Source organism: Gracilinanus agilis, chromosome 5 (genome assembly GCF_016433145.1).
Source record: "Gracilinanus agilis isolate LMUSP501 chromosome 5, AgileGrace, whole genome shotgun sequence".
NCBI lineage: Eukaryota > Metazoa > Chordata > Mammalia > Didelphimorphia > Didelphidae > Gracilinanus > Gracilinanus agilis.
The window spans coordinates 187,680,492-187,697,626 of record NC_058134.1 but is presented as its reverse complement, the minus strand read 5'-3'; the positions used below and the strand labels follow the sequence as shown (position 1 = coordinate 187,697,626).

Genomic DNA, 17,135 nt, shown 5'->3' with positions numbered 1-17,135 from the left:
GACTTTCTCAGTAGGGCTAGATAGAGTTTTATATCCCAATGGATATAGCTACTCTTCCCTCTCAGGGTTAATTACATTGAGGGTAAGGTTTAAATATTACCTCTTAATGCTCTCTTCCTCTCCTTCTTATAATAGTATTCATCCCCTCTCCTTCCCATGCCCTCTTTGTGTGTAATAGAATATCCTATTTTTCCTATTCATTCAAGTTTCTCTTGGTGTCCTCTACTAATCACCCCCCTCTTTCCCACACCAATATCATCTTAGACCATTTAGTACTCTAATCTCTCCCTATGAATAATTCTTCTAATTACTATAATAGTGAATACTATTATATTGAATAGAGTTCACTACAGAGAATTATACATAACATTTCTCCATATAGGAATAAAGATAATTAGATCTTATTGAAGCCCTTAAAGAGGCAAATTTTAAAAATAAGAGTTTTCTTTCTTTCCCTTCTGTTTCTTATTTACCTTTTCATGTTTCTCTTGATTTTTGTGATAGAATATCGAACTTTCCATTTAGTCCTGGTCTTTTCTGTGCAAATACTTGGAAATCTTGTTGAATGCCCAAACTTTCCCCTGGAAGTATATAGTCAATTTTGATGGATAGGTAATCCTTGGTTGTAGACCCAGTTCTCTTGCCTTTCTGAATATCATATTCCAAGCCTTGTGATCTTGTAGTGTGGAGGCTGCCAGATCCTGTGTGATCCTTTTTGGTGCTCCTTGATATTTGAATTGTCTCTTTCTGGCTTCTTGTAAAATTTTTTTCTTTTCCTTGGAAGCTCTTGAATTTGGCTATTATATTCCCAGGGTTTGTCTTTTCAGGGTCTAGTGTAGAGGGTGACCTGTGGATCCTTTCAATGTCTATATTGCCCTCTTGTTGTAGAACTTCAGGGCAGTTTTGCTGAATCATTTCTTTTAATATGGAGTCCTAATTCCTATTAATTTCTGGTTTTTCAGGAAGACCAATGATTCTCAAATTGTCTCTTCTAGACCTGTTTTCTTGATCTGTCAATTTCTCATTGCGATATTTCATGTTTCCTTCTATTTTATCAGTCTTTTGATTTTTGTTTTATTTGTTTTTGTTGTCTTGAGAGATCATTAGCTTCTACTTGCCCAATTCTTGTCTTTAGAGACTGGTTTTCTGCTAAAATCTTTTGATTTTCCTTTTTGATTTGGTCTATCTTGTTTTCCAGCTATTTGATTTTGGTCTCCGATTTGCTTGTCAATTCTTTTGATTTGGGTGCATATTTTTCTAATTGCCCAATTCTAGCCTTTAGAGACTGGTTTTCCTTTTCAATCTGGTCATTTCTGGTCTTCAATTTGCTTGCCTCAGTTTCCACTTGTGAAATTCTGCCTTTTAAACTGTTATTTTCTTGCCTGATCTCTTCCATCTTTCTTATAATCTCAGATTTGAACTCTTCAAGACCCTGTCATCAGTTTTCATTTTTTGGGGAAGGTTTGGATATTGTTACTTGTTTGCTCTTCTCTGCTGTTTGCTCTGTTCTCTGGATTTTTTCTGTGCAAAAGTTGTTGAGTGTTAAAGATTTCTTCTTGATCTTTCTCTTCTGGGGTTCCTGTTGATGGCTTGCCATTGTGAGCCATGTGCCCTTTCAGCTTTATCCTCATGCCCAGGGTCTGTTCTGTACTCTTAGTCTCCTGAGGTCTCAGGTCTAGTTGTTCTCAGGGTCAACCCTCCTGGCAGTCCCCTTGCTTGTTCTTCTTCCTGAAGCTCCTTTAACAGTCTCAGGGCACTGCTTCCACAGTCATGCACCCCTCTGCGCTGGGTCCCCACTCAAGGTCTGTGCCTGTGCTCAGGGTCTGTGTTCAAAGTCAGCGCATTCCTTAAAAGCCTCTTGGGGTCTTAAGTTTTTGTGCTCTCAGGAACAGACCCTGGTGAGCTGCCAATGACTTAATGGGTGACCCAAACTTGCTCTAACTCTTTTGCACTGACTTTGGCACTGTAGGTTGTCTTTGGGGGAGAGGGTTGCTCAGTTCGCGTTTTAGTGAGAACTGTTTCACCCCTTTATAGCATGGAATTGCCCTGATTCCATGTACTTTGTACTTTCAATTCTGTACCCTGTTGTGGGGTCCCTTTGTTCATCTTGATTTGTTTTTTATGTCTTCTTAAGGAGTCCTATGTGCGTGGGTTAGGAGAGGTCAATCAGCTGCTTTTTACTCTGCCACCATCTTCACACAGAAGCCAAAATGACAGTCTTATCTAAATTAATTTACTTATTCACTGCTATACCTCTTAAACTATCAAAATACTTTTTTATAGAATCAGTATCTAAAAGTCATGTGGTCAAAGATCATAAGGTAAATATCAGTACCTCATGATTTAAATGTCTTTTCAATATTCTTTTCCCTGCCTTATTATTATCCAATTTTTATATCATTAACCATAGAGTAAATAAAATCAACTAATAAAGTTTATGGTGTAGGATTATATTAGAATATGTAATAGTAATCATTATTTTAAATCCATATTCCATAAATGTATTATTTTATTGAAAAAGAATTCTTTGAAAAACCTATTTATTCTATAAATGATTACAATGTTGTATTAATGAAAAATGTTATATTGAAGGCAAAGAAGAAATATTTCTTTTAATTATTGAATTCTTATATTTCAGGTATTTTGCAATCATTATCAGCTTTGGGCCCAATACTAGGATCTCTACTAGGAGCTTTATGTGCAAGACTATATGTGGACATTGGATATGTAGACCTAAGTAAGTACAAAGAAGTCAATTCAATATTAAGATAATTTTATTCTTTGCTTATCATTCTTCCAAAGAATTCAGTTCTAATTTTAACTTAAATTTTGTCATATTGCACTTTTAGATGAAATCATACTTTTACTTTTTCTATTTTGTAAACCCAGAAACCATGGAGAATAGTAAATAAATTTTAGGCTCTCTGTATATAACTTTAAACCAATTGAAACTAAAACATTCAAATTATCATTTTTATATGATGTCAAATGACTAATTTGGGTAACTTTCCCACATGTAACTTGCCAGAATTTGTGGGAATAAATGGTTCTATTAGAAAATTTCAATATGAAAGTAAAAATCATTTCTGCCTTTTTCTGAAATTATCCTGCTCATAATTTCTTATAATATGTTATATTACTCCATTACCATCATATATGACAATTTGTTCAGCCATTCCCCAATTGGTGGATATCCCCAAATTTTCCAATTATTTGCCGTCACAAAAAGAGCTGATATAAATATTTTTTAATAAATAGACTCTTTCCTCGTTTTTAAAAAAAATATCTGTTTCTGATAGAGACCTAGTAGTGGTTTTGCTGGGTCGAAGGCTATGTTCAGTTTTGTAGTGTTTTGGGCATAATTTCAAATTGCCCTCCAGAATAATTAGTTTAATCCTCCACCAACAATGTATTATTGCCCTGAGTTTTTTCACAACCCCTCCAACATTTATCACCTTTCTTTATTGTCACATCAGTCAATCTTCTAGGTATGAGGTGGTACCTTAGAGTTGTTTTAATTCACATTTTTCTAATCAAGAGGGATTTAGAACATTTTTTCTCATGAAAATTTATAGCTTTGATTTCTTCATCTAAAAACTGTACTTATCCTTTGACTATTTGTTGATTGTGGAATCATTTGTATTCTTGTAAATTTGATTTAGTTCTTTATGTATTTGAAGAATAAGACCTTTATCAGAGAAATTTGTTACAAAATTTGTTTACTAGTTTGTTGTTTTCCTTCTAATCTTGGTTGCATAGGTTTTGTTTGTACAAAAATTTAAAATTTAATATAATTAAAATTATTCATTTTATATATTATAATGTTCTCTCTTTTGTTTGGTCAAAAATTCTTTCATTCTCCATAGATCTGACAGATAAACTATTCTATGTTGCCCTAATTTACTTATATCACCATTTATGTCTTAATCATCTACCCATTTTGACCTTATCTTGGTATAAGTCATGAGACTGATCAATACCTAATTTTTGATATACTATTTCCAATTTTCTCAGCAGTCTTTGTCAAATAGTGAGTTCTTACCTCAAAATCTGGGGTCTTTGGGTTTATCAAACACTAGATTGCTGATAAATTTACCCCACACTGTTTCAATGATCCACCCTTTTATTTCTCAGCTAGTACCAAATGGTTTTGATAATTACTGCTTTATACCACATATTTTTCATTAGTTACCTTGATATTCTTGATCTTTTGTTCTTCAATCTGAATTTTCTTTCTATTTCTATAAAAGTTTTTTGGTAGTTTGATAGGTATGGCACTGAATAAGTAAATTAATTTGGGGAAGATTGTAATTTTTATTATATTAGCTCAGCCTATCCATGAGCAATTCATGTTTTTCCAATTGTTTAGATCTAAATTTATTTGTGTGAAGAGGGTTTGTAACTGTGCTGATATAATTTCTGTCTATCTTAGTAAATAGATTCCCAAGTATTTCATGTGATTTATAGTGATTTAAAATGGAATTTCTCTTCTAATTCTTGCTGCTGGGCTTTTTTGGAAATATCCCAAAATGCTGATGATTTTTGTCCATTTGTTTTGTATCCTGAAAATTTCCTGAATTTATTAATTATTTCAACTAATTTTAGTTGATTTTCTAGGATCCTCGAAATATACCATCATGTCATCTGCAAAGAATGATAGTTTAGTTTCCTTACTGCCTAATTTAACTCCTTCAATTTTCTTCTCTTATTGTTAAAGCTAATATTTCTATATAATACTAAATAATAGTGGTAAGAATGAACTTCACTTGCTTCACTCATGACTCATGATCTCTTTGGGAAGGCTTCTAACCTATCCTCAGTGCAGAAAATACTTGCCGATAGTTTCAGATAAGTTACTTATTATTTTAAAGAAAGGCCCTTTTATTTCTATACTTTCTAGTGTTTTTAATACAATAGGTGTATTTTGTTGGAGGCTTATTGATATGGTGAATTATGATGATTGTTTTCCTAATATCAAATCAGGCTTGCAATCCTGGTATAAATCTCACCTGGTCATAGTGAATAATCCTTGTGATATATTGCTGTAGTCTCTTTACTTGTATTTTATTTAAGATTTTTGAATCAATATTCCTTAAGAAAATTGGTATGTACAATTGACTTAGCACCTTATAAATTTGAGAAATGAGACCTTTGTCAGATGTTTTTATTATACATTTTCCCCCAATTTGTTGTTTCTCTTTTAATTTTGGTCGCATTGGTTTTGTTACTACAGACATTTTTTTTTTAATTTGATATAATTAAAATTATTCATTTTACATTTTGTAGTGTTCTCTATCTCCTGCTTGATCTTAAATTCCTTCCTTTCCCATAGATCTGGCATGTATACTATTCTATGTTCACTTAATTTGTTTATGATTTTCCTCTTTATTTATTTATTTTTTTATATTTTTAAACCCTTTAACTTCTGTGTATTAGTTCCTTGGTGGAAGAGTGGTAAGGGTAGGCAATGGGGGTCAAGTGACTTGCCCAAGGTCACACAGCTGGGAAGTGTCTGAGGCCGGATTTGAACCTAGGACCTCCTGTCTCTAGGCCTGGCTCTCAATCCACTGAGCTACCCAGCTGCCCCCATTTTCCTCTTTATTTTTAAGTCATTTACCCATTCTGAGTTAATCTTGGAATAGGGTGAAACATGTTGATCTATGTCTAATTTCTCTCATACTATTTTCCAATTCTCTCAGCAGTTTTTGTCAAATAGTGGGTCCTTGTCCCAAAAGCTGGGATCTTTGGATTTATTAAAAACTACCTTGCTACTGTCATTTTCCCCAAGTCTATTACATTGATCCACCCTTCTTTCTCTAAGCCAGTACCAAATAGTTTTGATGATCACTGCTTTTTAGTATAATTTGAGATCTGGTAAAGCGAGGCCTCCGTCCTTCATATTTTTTTTTATTATTTCCCTTGATTTTCTTGATCTTTTGTTCTTCCAAATGAACTTTTTAATAATTTTTACTAATTCTATTTAAGAAGTGTTTTGGTAGTTTTATAGGTATAGTAGTGAATAAGTAAATTAATTTAGATAGGATTGTCATTTTTATTATATTAACTCATCCTACCCATGAGTAACTGATGTTTTTCTAATTATTTACATTGGGTTTTACTTGTGTGAAGAGCATTTTGTAGTTATGTTCATATAATTCCTAAATTTGTCTTGGTAAATAGATTTCAGGTATTTTATCTTGTCTAGAGTAATTTTAAATGGAGTTTCTCTTTCTTACTCTTGCTTGTTAGGTGTTATTTGAAACATATAGGAACACTTATGATTTATGTTTGTTTATTTTGTACCCTGCAACTTTGCTAAAGTTATTATTTCTACTAGTTTTTTAGTTGATATTCTTGGATTCTCTAGGTATACTATCATGTCATCTGCAAAGAGTTTAGTTTCCTCATTGCCTACTTTGATCCCTTTAATTTATTTTTCTTCTCTAATTGCTACTGCTGGCATTTCTAGTACAATATTAAATAGTGGTGATAAATAGGCATCCCTACTTCACTTCTGATCTTATTGGGAAGGGATCTAACTTATCCCCATTGCAGATGATACTTGCTGATGGATTTTTAAAAAAAATTTATTTTGAATATTTTCCCATAGCTACATATTTTATGTTCTTTCCCTCTCCCCCAAATTGCTGATTGTTTTAAATAAATACTGTTTATTATTTTGAGGAAAGTCCATTTTATTACTATATTTTTAGCATTTTCAATATGAATAGGTATATTTTGTATATTTAGCCTTTTAACTAGTATTTTATTTAATATTTTTGCATTTTTGCTCTATAGTTTTCTTCCTCTGTTTTTTGGTCTTCCTGGTTTGGGAATCAGTACCCTATTTTTACCATAAAAAGAATTTGGTAAGACGCCTTTGCCTATTTTGTCAAATTGTAGAGTACTGGGATTAATTAACCTTTAAAAGTTTGATAGAATTCAGTTGTGAATCCATCTGGCCATTGTGATTTTTTCTTAGGGAGTTCTTGAGTTATTTCATCCTGGTCCCATTTTCTTATTAGAAATTAATATTACACTTGTTTACTTTCTTTGTCTGATATGGAATTATTTAAGTATTCTATTTCCTCTTCTGTTAATCTAGGCAATTTCTATTTTTGTAAATATTCATCTATTTCACCTAGATTTCTGTATTTATTGCCATATAAATGGGCAAAATACTTCTTAATTACCTTAATTTCCTCTTCATTAGAGGTGAGATCACCCTTTTCATTTGTGATATTATTAATTTGGATCTCTGCATTCTTTTTCTTAATTAGATTAACCAGTACTTTATCTATTATATTTGTTTTTTTCTCTCAAAATACCAGCTTCGTCTTATTTATTAGTTCAATAGTTGTTTTACTTTCGATTTTCTTTATTTCTCCATTGATTTTTAGGATTTCTAATTTGGTCTTTATCTGTAATGATTAAAAATGATAAAGGCTGATATAATGAGGGAAATTAGTATTTTAATAAAAGCCATTGCTGATAGAGATAAATCAACCATGTGCCTGTAAAAAATTCAAATTCCCACCTCTGCCATTTTCTTCCATATCTTCCTTATTCCTCTCTGTCCCCTGGGAGCCCACTCAGGTAGCAAAAAGAGTGTATCTCCCGTATGCCCTCTGAATTTAAGCTGCGCTATACATTGGTTCCCGTTTGGGGAAAGTCCCCACGTGTCCACAGGAAGTTTGTAAGATACTTTTAAATGCATTTCCCTGAATTCCAAACACACATTTCCCCCTGATCAGACAAAAAAAAAAGGGTTGGCCCTTTTTCTTCTCTGGATCTGTAAATCCAGTCAACTTCTAAATTTCAGGAATTTGGGGGATAAAAGAAATGGGTAAAACTAGCCGCATGGACAAAAAGCCAATTTGGGGGCAGTCCACTATTGGCATAAGAGTGTACATTCAAAACAAATGCATTCAACTCATTCAAATCACCATAGTTCAAATCAACTGCATCCGAAGTTTGAATTTGATTTTTATGGTCCAGTGAAGGGTCTTCAGGCATCTTCATGGTGCCTTCACCAAACAGGTCCAATGTCTGGATTCTGGGGAGATGGCAAAATCCTTATCCTGAAATTAATCTCAAAAGAATTTAAACTTTACATTATAGATTATAAAACATACGTTTCCTCCTAAGAATTATACATTTTCCCCTGAAATTACTCCTAAAAGATTTAAATATACATATATTTTTACATTATCGATTTTTAAAAAACTTAACACACATCCCCCTGAGGAAAATTCTAAACAACACATTTCTCCCCTGAAAAGGGTACCTCAGGTCAGCTAAGGATGCATGGCTGAGTCATGGGGTTGTATGAAATCAATTGGCAAAAGAAATAATAAAAAATAAAAAGAATAAATTTCAAATAAAAGGAGAAATAAAATTAACTTGTGAAAGCACATGAGAAAGTGTTCCAAATCTCTAATAATTAGAGAAATGCAAATCAAAACAACTCTGAGGTATCACCTCACACCTAGCAGATTGGCTAAAATGAAAGAAGGGGAGAGTAATGAATGTTGGAGGGGATGTGGAAAAATTGGGACATTAATGCATTGCTGGTGGAGCTGTGAACTGACCCAGCCATTCTGGCTGGCAATTTGGAACCATGCTCAAAGGGCTATAAAAGACTGCCTGCCCTTTGATCCAGCCATACCATTGCTGGGTTTGTACCCCAAAGAGATCATAGATAAACAGACTTGTACGAAAATATTTATAGCTGGGCTTTTTGTGGTGGCAACAAATTGGAAAAGGAGGGTATGTCCTTCAATTGGGGAATGGCTGAACAAACTGTGGTATATGAGGATGGAATAATATTGTGCTAAAAGGAATAATAAACTGGAGGAGTTCCAGGCGAACTGGAGAGACCTCCAGGAACTGATGCAGAGCAAAAGGAGCAGAGCCAGAAGAACATTGTACACAGAGACTGATATACTGTGGTAAAATTGAATGTAATGGACCTCTGTACCAGCAGCAATACAATGACCCAGGACAATTCTGAGGGATTTATGGTAAAGAATGCTACCCACATTCAGAGGAAGGACTGCAGGAGAAGAAACATATAAGAAAAACAACTGCTTGAACGCATGGGTCAGGGTGGACATGATTGAGGGTGTGGACTCAAAACTGCCACACCAATGCAACTACCAACAATTTGGAAATTGGTCTTGATCAAGGACACATGACAAAACTAGTGGAAATGTGCATCGGCCATGGGTGGGGGGAGTGCGGGGGGGTGAAGGGGAAAGGAGGAGCATAAATCATGTAACCATGTTAAAAATGAATATTAATAAATGTTTGAAAATAAATTAACTTGTGAATGAAATGTAAGATGTGCAAAAAATATAGGGAAAATAAACTTATAACAGGCCTTTGAATCAAGGCCCAATTAAAGTGATTTAAGCAATTTGCAAATACCCATTCATGGCCAGTTCTACAGAAAATTGCCATTCTCTCTCTATATAAGAGAAATAAGGGGAACATCTCTCTCTCTCTGATCTGATTTGCCTTCAACTTCTCAGGGAATGAGCCAATAATAGCCAATCTTAGGTGCTTTACTAGGAATCTAAGTTAAAGGGGACCCTCATCCTCTAAAATGTTAGAAAAGACTGGAACTCAAAAAAAAAAAAAAAAACTCAAACCCCAGTTTCAAGCCCTTCAGTATTGGCATAGAGTTCCTGCAATCCATGAAGATTTTCAGTTATGTCTCCATGACCTTGTGGCTCTTGTTAGCACTTCTCCTGGAATCAGACAGAGAGGCATTAAATCACAGTTCCATGGTATTTACCAATTATTGACAGGTAACCATAGTCTCAGGCTCTTCAGGTATGCATCATTATAGCAAATATATATTTGCATTAAGCTTATGTCACTGTAAAATAAAAAAAGGATGAATAATGGTTATATATGTACTTCCAGTACAAGATGAGAAAAAATCAATTGCTCTAAATAAAAAATTTTAAAGAACAAATATTGCATTGCATATGTAAGGAAGAATAATAAAATGTCAAAAAAATAAATAGCTTAGAACTAGTGAAGGGTTTACAAAAATAGCAGATTCACAATGCACATTCAAATAGACTACCATAATTTCTAATAACACATTTTAAAACAATAAAAAATGATGTTTAAAATCATATACTTGTTATAAATTTTTAAATCTTGGCTAAGATATTTTCTCAACAAACTCTGTTACTGCCTCCATAGCAAAATCTTATATTAAAAAAACCTGCTGGTCTAAATTATCCTCAGGAATTCTAGATCCTTCTGATAGAAAAGAAGTCTAAGACATAGAGATTGACACAAGTATACAGGAGCTCTCTTAGCTTCCTGTTTAAAAAAAAATCCTGGGTAGGAAATTTTCATGCTTCTTCTACCCATTTAAGGCAACAATTTTTTATAATAAAATATATAAAAGCTTATCCTTTAAGACAACAATTCTTTAAAATAAATACATTAAAATCTTATCACATTTAACCAGAAACTCATTGGATCACAGGGAATGTAGTCTCAAAGTCCCCACAGGAAAGTGTCCCACACAAAGTGTCCACAGGAAATTTTTAAGATACTTTTAAATGGCACTTCCCTGAATTCCAAACACACATATCTGAGAGTTTTTTTCAATTAAGTATATTTATTTACTTAATTAAGACTTCTATGGGGTTTGGTGTAGATGTTTTACCAGGGCTTAATGAATTTGCCTGGCCCCCTAGAAGTTCCCTCTGGACACAGTTCCTGTCTGGGAGACAGTAATGGTGGACAGCTTCAGGTTTGACTTAACTGAAGCTTATTAGAACTTTCTCCCCGAATCTCCCCTTTCACCTTCTATTATCCCAGGTATCTTTCAAAGAAATCTTATCTGACTGTGTAGTATCTCAACAGGATGGTTTATTAACACAGGATCAAGGAAGGGTTAGGAGAGTGGGGCTAGGAATTCTATTCAAACACAAAGGAGGTATGGGGTCTCTTTGACCTAAGCCAAAACAAAGGCTTTGGCTTGACAATGTTCTTTTCCCTTTCTCTATTCTGCCTGCTAACCTAATCTAATGGCAAGTAGCAATGTCTTTCTTTTGTTGGCATGGAGAGGATTGATTGTCTTCAGGCTGGCTCAAGGTACTTTCAGGGCCAAAACCCCTCTAGCCAAGGCAGAGTGTTCAACCAGCCTCTTTTAGTTGTTATCCAGGGGAAAACAGGTATGATCTCAGATGTTCAAGGCACAAGGTAAAGTTTGGGGACCAGGGATTCAAGGATTTGAATCCTGAGGAGAAGTAATTTTCCTCCATTCACCACCGAGTCCAAGGACGAATTCCCTCTCAGTTCTCCCAGAACCTCTTGCTGTTTCTTCTAACTGCCTCTCTTGTCACTCAGCTCTCTCTCTTTGCAACATTCCAAAAATCCTTCTCTGTGCAAGGTTTTTCCTACAGCTATCTTTCCATTCTAAATCTAAATTATAAATTTTATAAAAAGTAATCAATTAAAACTGGATTTCTTTCTTCAGCTCTGATGTAACTCAAGCTGTCAGAAATTTTCACAGACACCACCACTCAGCTGCTGCTCTCCTGCCACCTATTGGTGAAACAGAGGAACTACAACACAACTCTGTCTGCTAGGATGTTTTCAAGAACTAAATGCACCAGATTTTCTCCAACTCACAGAGCAAGCTTCTTAAACAACTTTCCTTATTCAGGACAGTTCAAAGAGTGATTCTTGGCCCAACTGCCTTTCCCAAGCCCTTGGAAAAGTTCTTTTCCCATCATCCTTTTAAGATTCCACTCTGACTTCAAGAAATCCAGCTCACACAAATGTAGCTCTCCATCCACCTATTACCTAATTTAGCCATAATCTTTTATTGCTTACTTAATTAACAAATACTTGTTACACTTCCCTCCCAATGTGATTCATTGAAAAAAACATCATTTTTTCTCAAATGAATCGAATGCACCCAATTAATCTATTCTAAAGTTACTCTAAGCCAGTGATGGGCAAACTTTTTAAAGAGGGGGCCAAAGGAAAAGAAATACTCATCTCTTAGTCTGTTTCTAAGGTAGCTCTTCCGAAATTTCATTGTATTGTATACTATTCATTGTATTTGTCAGATTAGGAAGAATATCCCGGGGCCAGATAGACCATTTTAGAGGTCCTTATCTGGACCACAGGCCATAGTTTACCTGTCATTGCTCTGAGCTATTCTTCACCTAAACTGAACTAAACTATTCTAAAGACAGAAAAGAGACAGAAGAAAGAAAGGAAAATTCTGCATCACATACAATTACAAAATCCAAATGCAAAAAGTAGCAACAACAAAATAACCCTTTGTAACCTGCACTAGTGCAGAAAACAAAATTCTATCTAAAGGTAACACTTTAAAATTTAACCTACAAATACTATGGAAATAGAAACAAAGCAAATTTTCCTATTCTAATACAAAAACAATTTCTGCCTAAGGATAAAACATTCCTAATCATCTTACAAAACTATAGAAAGAAAAATTCCAAACTTTACCAAACTCTTTACAGAACAAAATCCTATCTAAAAAGACTAATTCAAACGCAACTCACAACACTATACAAACAAAAAAACTTTGCAATAAACTTATTTTTCAATAATTTACATATCTATACATTTATATATTTACATTATATTTATATGCCTTATTGTAGTTACCTATTAGGAAGATTTTTTTTAAAAATCCTCCCCTCTGTGGTGGATAAAAAAAATAAAAAATTCCTTTGAATTATCTTTCATACAGTTATGCATTGAGTATTACATGTGTTATCTAGTTAAAACTTTTAATTTATTTGACATGCTGTGTATTAATTATAGTAATAACTATTCCTAAACCCTAAGGTTTAATACTTACCAACTTACCATATTTCTCCTGATACAGTGTCTTTAGAAACTCTGCTTGCAAAAGTTTTTGTGGCCAGTCTCTCTTGTTGATTGTAGCAATGTCTATGCAATGTTTATGTAATGTGTTCTTACAAACAGGTCGTTGTCCTTTTGAAATCTTGTCTGTAGCCAGTTGATTGTCTGTCTTCGGTTGTCATTGTGTTAGCCTTGTTGCAGTTGTGTTGATCTTTTTCTCCTTTATCTTGATTACCTTCTTCTCCTGAAGAAACTTCAGCTGTAGTCAAGTACTTCTCCTGTTGATATCTTCTTCACCTGAAAGCAATGTATTAATGCAATTTTTTCAGCTATCTTTATGGCAGTAGATTTTGTTAGTAAAAACATCATATGGCCCTTGCTAGGCAGGTTCAGTGGCACTAGTCCTATTAAAATTTTTAATGTATATGACACCCCCTAGATTTATGTTATGTAAAGTGAAATCAATTTGTCCAGCTTGAACAATTATCCCCAGCTCTTATAACTCCTTGATTCTTGTTTGCAATATGGACAAGAGAGTTACCAAGTACTGTCAGCTGGACCCAATTCCAGCAAAAGTTCCTTTGTAATCTCTTTCTGGTTAGTTATCTAACTCCCTTGCCATTTTTCTTGGCTAAGAGTTCCTGATACTACTGATTTCTGCTGTGTTCTATGCTGCTTCTAAGTCCCACCTCTGTTGCTGGTGCTGCCTGAAATTATATGCACTCTGGGTTGGCCCCTTCACTAGGATGACAGACCTCTCTTTTAATGACATCTTAAGTTGTTTTAGGTGGGAAAATATCTTACTCTGACTTATAATTAATTGCCCATCACTAACAAAATTTGATTTGAAGAGTTATTTTAAAGTTATTTGGTTGAGAACATATAGTAAGAGTTCATCTGGATTGTTGCCTTTACTCTTCCATCTTGGCTCCACTCTTCCAAGTTACAACACTAATCCTGAAAACCACTCTGCACATTGTAAATAGTACCTCAATATGTGATTTTTATTTAACTAAATAAAGTAGTTTAAGATTAGGTTTTAAAGGCCCATTTCATTTCTACTAATGTACATTTCTATGATTTTGTTTAGGATTTAAACTCCTCCGACAGTTCTTAGGGATCAAGAGTTTGAATCACAAACTCTTGAAAACAGGGTCTAGGCCTTATTATGTAAATGGAAATTAGCTCACCCCCATTCATAAACTCTAGCCACCAGAGATAATGTCCCTTAGTGGGGAGGGGAGACATATGACAATAAGTAACAAATCAAGAACAAGGGACTGCCCTTTGGGCAGTCTAAAACAGTATTGAGGCTGCCATTTGTCCACTTGAATTAGAGGTGGACCCAGGAAGTGACGAAAGCTGCTATCTTTCAAATATGATGGTAAATTCCTGTTGAGGCAGTTGGGACTTTGAACTTGGTGTGGAAGGATCTCTGGTGAGACCTCAGGCGGCTTCCCTCTGAATTTTCATGTGAGTAAGTTAGGCTGATTTCCCTTTGCCTCTCTTGGCATTCCAGAATCTCTACCCTTAAGGAGGCTTCTTGCCTTTCTAATTGTCAAGGCCTTGCAGCTAGTAGCCTTCTTTAATTAACCTCTAAATCCTCATCCAGGCTGGACCTCTGGTCCAGCCAGAGCTTCTCTCTCTCTCTCTCTATTTCCCTACCTTCAACCTTCCTATTTGTAAATAAACTACCATAGAAGCCATCCTGACTTGGGTCTATTTTAATTATGGAATCAAGCTGATCTGATTGATTCCTGGTGACCACACATTAGATATATATCTATATAATATCTAAATTCCCCTCTTACATTATTTCATCTTCAGACTCCCAGATCTGATAATTCATTATTTTATTATAGCACCTTGTACATAGCAGGCATAAATGTTTGTTGTGTTATGTTGTATTGAACTGATTATCAGGAATTGATATGATGCATTATTTTCTCATATGGTTTTGAAATATTGAAATTTTATTACTAATATTTTCTTTTACCTCTTTGTTCTTTTCATATTTCTCATTAATCTCTTGTTTATTTATTATTTTTCTTGTGTAAATGAGTTTTCTCATTGCCTAAAAATCAATGGAGTAATTTATACTTAAGTGAAAAAATGGTAGTGATTCCTGTAATGCTATTTGCATTGTGAAATTCATTTCTGAATTGATTCAATTTTTTTTTATTATAGGCACTATAACAATAAAGCCAAACGATTCCCGTTGGGTTGGTGCTTGGTGGCTTGGCTTTATCATAACAGGTACTCTTATGATTTTTTCTGGAGTACCATTCTTTTTCATTCCTAAGAGCCAGAAGAAACCAAGAACTGGAAGTAAAGTTCCAGAATCTGTGGATATACCAGATATCAATGACAGAAGTAGCCAACAGCTGAATTTTAAACATCTTGAGCAAGCAAAGAATCATCGAGGTTTATCAGGTGAATATATCAGAAATCAATCTAATTGTTAATTGTCTATACAAACTGAGGATAGCAAAAGAAAATCATAAAATATAATTCATCTTGAATCAGTAATTTTGTTTTTCCTGTGAAATTGAGCTAGACAATGGAAGGGAGGAAAGAGTGAAAATTCAGTTACTAATGGCAGGGGAATAAAAATATATTGTCACATTAAGTGTGTAATCAACAAATAAATGAATGACAAAATGGAATCATAAAATAGGAATTAAAAGATAATTTTGTATAGCCTTTTCATTTTATAAATGACAAAACTTACATCCAAAAGATTGTAATTATTTCTCCAGACACATGAAATTATTGGCAAAACCAGAACTAGAAACCAAGTCTTCTGATTCCAGGACAATGCAAAATTCAAAGAAGCTTTGTCTCATAGTTTGTAGCTTGCCTTAAATGCTGACAATAGTTTTGCCCTGTGTCCCTTCCTCTGATCAGAAATATGCACATTTTTATGGAAATTTGTTAAGGAAGTTACATTTTACTATTCATAAAGAATAGTTTTATTTAAGGCATAAAGCATATTTTCTATTTAATGTATCATTAAATTTAGATTAAAAAAAGACCTTAGTGATCCTACTCCATAATTTTTCATATTAGGAAACTGAAGACCCAATAAGTATACCTAAGGTCACATAAATTATATATATATATATAATTAGATTCACACCCAGGACCTCTAACATCAGATTCGGGGATAAAGTTAACATTATTCTTAGTTGCAATCTTGTTAAAATTTAACAGCAATATGGTTCAAATCTAACTTAATAAGTCTTATTATTTGACTTTTACTGTATCTTATAAAATGAAACATTCCTAATTGAGTAAAATTCAAACTTTTTGATTGGGATTCAAAATCCTCTAAAGCTAGTACTCCCTAGGTCTCTAACTTTACCTCAAATTATTTACCAATACCTTACTAACACTTCTTGCACTGTGCTGGGCAAAGCTGTACTTTTACCTCTAGCTTCTCTCTATACCTGTAAAATCCTCCTTTCCCCCCTCTAAATTAATTTCAATTAATTTTCCTGACCAAAGGAATTAAGCACATCTGGATATATTTATTTTATATACTTAATTATTGCTCTTTCCCCTTCTATTCTTCAAATACCAATACCTTTAAAAAATCAGTTCCCACATCCCTAATCTTGTTCCAATTATAATCATTGTATGGATTTCTATCCTCCCACTTGCCCTCTTCCTTCATTACTCTCTCCTTGCACACTTGACAACTATATTCCTTGACAAGGATGTTGTGCTACACTTAGCATATAAAAGGACCAAAAGCATCTGGCTCTGTTAATATTAGGGAAATAGTGATCACATCAAAATAAATAGTTGTATTATGAGTATAATTAGGCTTCAGGTGTATTTCTAGTGATGCAGAAATGGAATAAAGAATATCAGCAAGGAAATGCACACACCGAAAATAAGGTCACTGGTCATGTGGTAAGTTCAATGAATTACACATGAAAAGCAAATATGCGTCATTAGAATCCATAAAACAGAAAGTCAGAGGAAAGCCAGCAGGGCATTTGGTAGATAATCTATGGAGAAGCTATAGAAAAACATGGCTAAATGCTCACAGATTAAGAAAGCCTTCCAGAAAAGATGGCTTATCAACATTGATAAAATCACAGATCCATTGGAATATTAAAGTAGTGTAACTACCAATACATTGAAACTATTCAGTGACTAAGAAGAGACAGAAAGATCCAAATAGACAACATTGTGTAGTAAAAAGAGCAATGGGGTGAGAGTTTGGAGAAGGAGATTTTTAAAGCCATTGT

General features: G+C 34.0%; 1 protein-coding gene across 1 annotated transcript in view; it reads left to right on the top strand.

Annotated features, from left to right (window-relative positions):
• LOC123249161 (solute carrier organic anion transporter family member 1B3-like) overlaps positions 1-17,135 on the top strand; it is a 96,541-nt gene that overhangs the window by 43,288 nt on the left and 36,118 nt on the right. The window contains exons 6-7 of the mRNA XM_044678149.1: positions 2,639-2,737; positions 15,064-15,309. Of these exons, the coding sequence (XP_044534084.1) occupies positions 2,639-2,737; positions 15,064-15,309 (345 nt within the window). The remainder of the gene's footprint in view (positions 1-2,638; positions 2,738-15,063; positions 15,310-17,135) is intronic.